This window comes from Lolium rigidum, chromosome 2 (assembly GCF_022539505.1).
Source record: "Lolium rigidum isolate FL_2022 chromosome 2, APGP_CSIRO_Lrig_0.1, whole genome shotgun sequence".
NCBI lineage: Eukaryota > Viridiplantae > Streptophyta > Magnoliopsida > Poales > Poaceae > Lolium > Lolium rigidum.
The window spans coordinates 186949391-186956770 of NC_061509.1; the positions used below are offsets into that span (position 1 = coordinate 186949391).

Genomic DNA, 7380 nt, shown 5'->3' on the forward strand with positions numbered 1-7380 from the left:
CAGCTAGCTACAACAATTTGTCACATCATCTATAGTCAATTTATAGCTAGCATGTAAGCTATAAAAGTGTAGTACTTTTATAATACATGGCTCAGGTCATCGCTAAAGCTGTTTTGCCAACCAATCCTGCCTTTCGATCAAGCAATCCTTCCGAGAAATCCGATTTAGCGCTGGAGGGCCGTACCTCTATTTACGATAATTGCTTTAGGAGCAGGTGCCTTTTAGGATTAGGATTCGGAAGTACCGTTGTTTCCGTAGAGGATTTCGCAGTGCCTGATACTAAGGTCATATACGCAGCAGTTGGATCCGAGGAGCAGTTTCTCGAAGAAAGGGATCAGGCCTGCTAAACAACATCTCATTTTCCATGATGAACACATTACCTTTTAATCTTGCCTAGTACCATGTGCTAGAGCTGTCTATTAGATAAGAGTCCACTTCCATTCTCTCTTCTAATCTATCTCCTCGAACTAAGCAAATTTATAATATTTTATCTCTCATAGTCAGGTGACTGTACCTTATTGTACTTTTTCTTATGTCCATACTCTACACCTCCGTCCGTCTACGGTGCGGGTTTTTTTTTTCAAAGAAGATTATTAATTGGGTAGACAATTGTACTTCCTCCTTCACGGTATACTGGTCGCACTTCCAATTCCATGCATTTTCACTATCAGCACTTATAAGGCGTATTAGCATCAATTACCCAAATTAAGTGAAGCGTTTTGGCCCACAAATTGCTCCTCTTCCTGATTTTGAGATAGTTCAATTGCTGGACGGGGGAGCATCCAATGTGTCAATTACGTTCCATCAGGCGTCGTGTGTTTAATATGCCTAACAAAAGCCTTATTTTCACGTCCATCTAAAACAAAAGCATGATGAGTTGACACATTGGATGCTATTTTGTTTTAGATGATGAGTTGACACATTAGATGCTATTTTCAAGTCCACTTATTTGAGGACGAAGGGCGGGGGAGTAGAGAGCTAGTAGGACCGCCACACCGCCGATGAGTTGACAACGGTGTACATACATACTACTCCCACCTATATGTATGCTACATATTAGTGTAAAATATTTGGGCTATACGGGTTTTGTACCAGGCTACATATACCCGTTTATATTCTAAAGACCACCATACCCTTCATTATGAGGGGTATCGAGCGATGTTGGCCATCTTTAGGTGTGTTTGGTAGCCCGGCTGACCTCAGATATTCTCATCTCAACCCAGATTTTCTCAGTTTTCTTTGTTTGGTAGGTTGGGTCGGCCCAACTGGGCAGTGCCCACCTCACCCGAAAAAGAGCCCTCAGCCCTGCCCGGTAGAGAAGCTCAAATCGAGCTTCGCACCTGGGCAGGGCTGACCTCGCCCGGAAAACTCCCCGCGCGTGCCTCGCTCGACCGAGACCAACAGGGGTCACACGCCCGACCCCTCATTCCCCGCCCTCGAACGCTCTCTATCGACCCGACGCCCTCCTGCGCGCCTCCCGGATGCCCGCCTGCGCGCCTCCCGGACGCCCGCCTGCGCGACGCGGCGTCGTCTCCCCCACGCCTGCGCGCCGCCTCTTGACGCCGGCCTGCGCCGCCACTCTACTGACGAACTCAGCCATGAGATGGACGAGCTGAGGCCATGAGCCAGATGAGCTACGGCCTCTCCATTGACGAGCTCCGGCCACGGCCACGCACCACCTCCGCCACGACCACGGGCTGGCGCCGCCACGGCCACAGGCTAGCGCCGGCGCCGCCACGGCCACAGCCACAGGCCAGCGCTGCCATGGCCGGCAGGGATTTGATTGCTTTTGTTTTTTTATGTACAGGGACTCGATTGCTTTTTCGTTTTTCTTTTCAGGGGCTTTTGTGTAAAACTAGTACCTCAGCATGGTTGAAGACATGGCTGAGCACCAAACAGCATCTTGGTACAGCATGGTTGAACCCACCCGATCCACCAAACACATAGCAAAATCTGTCCCCAACTTGTATAGGGTGAACATATCTTAGCTGAGAAAGACAATTCCAAGTGAACCGACCTACCAAACACACCCTTTGTGTTTGAGGTTCTCTATGTTTGGGTGAGGAACTTCTAGTGAAGCAAACACTATTGCACAAACTACCTCTTGTTGTCATAGTTGCCCAAAGCACTCACTTTATCTTTTTTTTTTCGCGCAAATAACCGCTACCCGTGTAATTTCTTGTATGGGGATCCAAACAGGGGATTAAGCTGGTTAGGCCCAGAAGGATAACAATGATGTGGCGTACACGTGTTACTAGCTAGCCTTTTTCTCAAACATTTCATGAAAGAATTGACCTTCTCGTTTAGTCGTGTTATTTTGCGTGAGATTCGGGCAAACATGATGAAATTCTCAAACTTCTAAAAAATGAAAAAAAAAACTTGTACTTGAAATGTTTCAAAACTAAATGGATGGAAGTAGACAAAACTGTCACCGTTGGAGCTCAACAACAGAAAAGCATGTACGACTTGCTGGCTAAGCAGACCGTTTCCTCCATCCTCGGCGGTGGTCACCTACCGGTCTTCATGTCGCTATACCTTCAGGCCAAATGGTAGCCGAAACACAGTTTCCTCCTGGCCAAAAGATGGCGACAAGGGGGAGGGGGAGGCTACTTCATCTCGGCATCCATGTCAGCTTCGTCGGCAAGGTGTCGGAGGTGGACATCTGGCGGCTTCACTACCCCAAATTGTTTCGGCCCCGGTAGTGCTCAAGTTGGTTCGGCGATGGAGTTGAAGAATGGTCCATGACAAGGTCAAGGAGCGGCTTGTAGTTTTTTGTAATTCTGTTTCCCTAGGTGGGCTGTATTGTAAACTTCAAACTCTATGGAATATATATAGGCCCTCCTTGGACCTACTAGTGTTAAAAAAGTCTAGTTAATAACACGTGGACGCCACATCATCATTGGTTTGGGGCGGGGCTTGACTGTTAAATTTGTTATTAAGCAACAAATTGAAACATCTATGCTACAGCTTACGCATATAGTTAGTGGTGTATGTGAAAAACAGGTAAACTAAGTATTATATGCCATACTCTCAAAAAACAGGTAAACAGTTGTAGTACGTGCAACTACAACAACAGTAAATGCTGCTTCCTGCAATTCCATCTGGTTCTTGCAATTTCATCTCTGGAATACTACTACAACTGAACTAGTATTTTTCTCTGCTGGACCACGGATCTTGCGTTTTCTAGCAGCAACGGAACAAAATCGCGTAGGGTCGCACAGAGAGGAAAGCGTTGCTAACAGCCAATGAGCAGCCTGTATCGTCAATCTGGCCGAGGTGGACGCCCGACACCAACAGCCTGTTCCCACTTCCCACCCACACCAACAGGTCGTTTAACAACCCAGGCCATTTGCAGCTGCCAAACATGCAACTGTGCTTCCTCCAATTAACAAGATGGATAGATTACCCAAATCGACCTGCCCAAAACAACAGGCCGTTGCGGCTCCTATCCAACCTGCAACAGACACCAAAAGGCACACTTATTTTCTCTTACCTCGTAACAACCGTTGGGGAAACTTTGCACAAGTCAGGATGCAAATCAATTTTCCCAGTCCAGTGTTTAGAGTACAACAGCAACGGCATCACATGCTAACAGATTGAGACACTTGACCAGAAAAACAGATGGCCAATGCCAGCGCTGAGGCACATGGGGATGAACGAGTTTATCATAGCATGTCCAGCAGCTGGTAAGTGACAATGTAGTACAACAACACACAGCGCAACAAGGAAAAAATCATTCAGTTTGTAATCTACAATAGTCTCCGAGTTCATACTATATCAATCATGGAAGCAATGAATCAACAAACTCAGCTGGTAAGCACACACACTGCTAAGCTCCTCTGCAAAAAAACAAGCACGCAGCAGCAGCGACCGAGCATGCGCTATGCTGGCAGGCCTTCCGATGTTTCGAATTACACGGTACACAGTCATGAAGAACTCAACCCAACCCAACCCCGGCATGCGATCGCTCGAACCCTAGTCAGTCATCCGATGGTATCAGGTACAACCGGCGTTCTTCTAGGGGGACAACATCAGATCATGAAGCAGACCGTAGAGGCTAACCACTTTCTCTCATGCAGTTGCCGGGTAGAAGATATCTGTACTGGTCGGCCTTCTCAAGCAGATAGGCAGGAAGGTGAACTGCTGAAAATGTGCTTGGAATCGGTCCCAGCTTGGCGATGATCTCCTGGAACGTGTACTCTTCAGGAAGCATGTCAAAGAGATCGGCCCCTTGGCATATCACGTGCTGAATTCTCTTGGGGTTCAGGAAGTAGCTAAATCTAATCCTGTCAACGTGGCTGTATGCTTTCATCTTGAAGATGAAATCATTTATGTACCGAAAGCAGAAGCTGCAATGCCACCCTGAGTCTGCCAGAAGGACATCTGTTTGCCGATAATGTGCATACCTCGTCGTGCCAGCTCGGTATCTGTGTATCGAAGCCCTCCAGCTCTTATCATCAAGGAAGAATTCAAATGAGTAGAGGTAGTTCTTGAGCTGGAGGTGAAGTATCTCGGGGGTATCATCGCACCATCTCAACAGGTTGATTGTGTGGCCACTGGGGATCTCATCAACATCAGACATTATCAACAGGTCATCATCGGTGATTCCGGCGATTTTTAGCAGCTGGTCGAGGGCAACTCTCTGATATGACTCCTCCACAAACGGGTTCTCCCCCTTCACAAACCTACCCCCTATCATACCATAGGTCAGCCGTGATTCCGCAAACTCAAACTTTTGGCGGTTTTCCTTGAAGTGGAGCTTCTTTTCTAGGCCAGTGAAGGTTGAGTTGGACTCGAGAAGCACAAATTCTGTCACATATGGGCCAAGCTCATGCCAACGGATGTCAAGAATGTCAAGCTCATTGCTGAAAAGCACGGCATCAAAGACACGCCGTGGAGTCTCCCGGACCTTCCATCCATGCAGCTTGCATTGGTTCGCCATGGAAACATTTTCACTGTAGTAGTGAGGAAGTACCGTGAAAGGCTCCGGGGGCTTCTCCCAGATTGGCCGGAGGAAATAGGTGACCTTCTGGCCATGAACATATATGACGAAGATTATGATGGGCAGACCGATCAGCAGGAACAAAAGCGCCCTTAAATCAAACCCCCGGAGTGCGCACTTCAGCCTCGACATGCTCAAAACTGCCTTTGAACCGTGCTGCAAACAAAGACAGAAATCAAGTCAGAAATCAGAGGCAATTGAAACCGCAGGAATGGAGGTAAAAGTAAACATACAATGTCTTCTTCACGCAACTGTTTGAACTACAATAAACTGTACAGACTACAGGGATACTATGCAAGAACAATCATGATACCTAACTCAACACACCCGTTTTATTGTAAATCAATTAGTGTAAGAACATGTAACTTAAGACCACATTGCATTAACTGAAAATACTAATGTTCAGCAAACAGGGAAAATTTTAGAACTCGTTAAACAAGGGAAGCACAGAAACAAACAAGTACTCAAATGCAAACCCCAGAAACAAAGCAAGAAATAAACACTGGTCCATGTTTACCACCAATGTTTACTGGAGTATGTTATTACTCCTGGAAGATAAGCAATGAAAGCAATTTGTCCCATATGTGTTTATTTTACTACACAAAGAAAATCAGTGGCAGCCTAATTCAGATGAGCCAGTAAGAGCAAGCAATATATATTTCTCTATTATTAACGACGAATTCATCTACTAGTAATCTATATTTTGGCAGCACGATGACTGCTCGGCATGCACAAGAATCAATCTGGCACTTGTACTAAAAGCTGGATCCTTTTGACGGCCGCACCTCAGGCAGGAAAAGAAAAGAAAAGAAAAGATTCCAGGAGGATTAGGCGGAACACCCAAATTCGGCCAGCTCGCGAGATTCCGCCAGCGGCCGAAGCATCAAAAGAACTTTGAATTTCACCTAATCCCCCCCCACCCATGTGTAGCGCCGGACGATTATCCCCACACAATTAATTAAGCAATCTCCGAATCCCGACTCCGCAAATCTCACCGCCACTAATCAATACCCAAATTCGTGAGATTGGTGGAACCGAAGCGCTGGCAAGAGCAATTGGAGCATCAAGCGAGCAGGCAGGCAGGCAGTTTCCGCACCAGCGAAAACGCGCTTGTAAAAGACAATAATTAATAGCAGCAAGAAAGCGTCGCCGCGACCGGTGCCTTGCCGTGGACCAGGTCAGAAATCCAGCGAGAGGAACCCACGCGTCGTGGCGCGAGAAAGGGACAGATCTGGGTGGAGGTGCTCACCTCGCCGTCGCAGATGCCCTCGCAGATGCCGTCCGTCTTCTTGCAGTTGCTGTAGTAGCCGGCGGCCTCCATCGCGGCCAAGAACGCCCGGACGCCCGGCCGCGTTACGGAGTGCCCGGCGAACGGGTCAGCAGCAGGTGGCCGCGGCCCAGACGCGGGGAGCAGCTAGCAGGGCCCGCGCGGCTCCAATGGCGCTCCAATCGGTGAGCGTCCCCTCCGCCGCTACTAGCGCCGCCGCCGTGGGTCTCTGCTCTCGGCCGCCGAGCCCGGTGGCGGACTGTTTCTTGGATGTATCGGCTGCCGTGCAGGTGCTGGTTGGTTGGCTGCGCGGTGCGGCGCGGTGTGGTTCAGGGAGGAAATACGGCGAGGGAGGGTTGGGGAGGGGAAGGGGATTATGGGAACCGTCTAATTATAGCCGTTTGCGCGTGGGCTGTTGCTCTGCTCTGCTCGGCTGTGGCCGGCCGAGCGAGGAGAGCTGGTCTTTGTTTGTCCTGGTGCTGGGTCTCGTCTCGGTGTCTCGTTTCATCCCAGAGTTTTAAGGCCCCAAATTTAGGTCGCTGTCGTGTCTTTTTCTAATCGCTTCTGCTTCTTCTTCTTCTGCCTACTAGTGTTCCTTTCCCTTTTCGAATAGGTAAATCCTAATACTCGTCTCCGTGTTTCTCTCTATTTACAACATGTGCCTAGGATTTGAAACGTTTACAAACAACATAGTGTTCAATTTATTTTACAACAAGATATAATTATATATATATATATATATATATATATATATAATAATTCCTCCATCGACAAAAGTTTGTCGGTGATTTGTCTAAATTCGAATGTACCTATGCACTACAGATACATTTAAATTTAAAGAAAAAATGTAACATCTTTTTATGAACTAAGGTAGTATAGATACCGCGATGGAATACACTTATCTAAAGTGGTAATATCGTGTTTCACATTCACTGTGGATTATGAGCTTATGGTGGCCGCCTCTGATGTATTCGAATATATTTCTCTTGTTGCTTGGCTAATCAGCTGCAGAAGAGGACAATGCCACATCCTAGTCACTCGTAAAGTAGAAAAGACGTATGCAAGCATGTGGCACATAAAATGCTTTGATTTTTATATGGTGTGGGAATTA

The 7380-nt window shown here is 47.4% G+C and overlaps 1 protein-coding gene across 1 annotated transcript; it reads right to left on the bottom strand.

The window, feature by feature from the left end:
- Positions 1-3647: 3647 nt before the first annotated feature.
- On the bottom strand, positions 3648-6354 carry LOC124692726 (beta-1,4-mannosyl-glycoprotein 4-beta-N-acetylglucosaminyltransferase-like). Its single transcript, XM_047226156.1, has 2 exons — positions 6252-6354; positions 3648-5158 (listed from the first exon to the last, which is right to left on the bottom strand). The coding sequence occupies exons 1-2, from the start codon at positions 6321-6323 to the stop codon at positions 4058-4060; spliced, it is 1173 nt and encodes a 390-aa protein (XP_047082112.1). The 5' UTR covers positions 6324-6354; the 3' UTR covers positions 3648-4057.
- Positions 6355-7380: the final 1026 nt, after the last annotated feature.

Excerpts from the sequence above, each read along its gene's own strand:
- LOC124692726 (XM_047226156.1), bottom strand. The coding sequence starts at position 6,323 with ATGGAGGCCGCCGGCTACTACAGCAACTGCAAGAAGACGGACGGCATC. Across the intron at positions 5,159-6,251 it reads AGGGCATCTGCGACGGCGAG|CACGGTTCAAAGGCAGTTTT; the intron begins GTGAGCACCTCC and ends CTTTGTTTGCAG.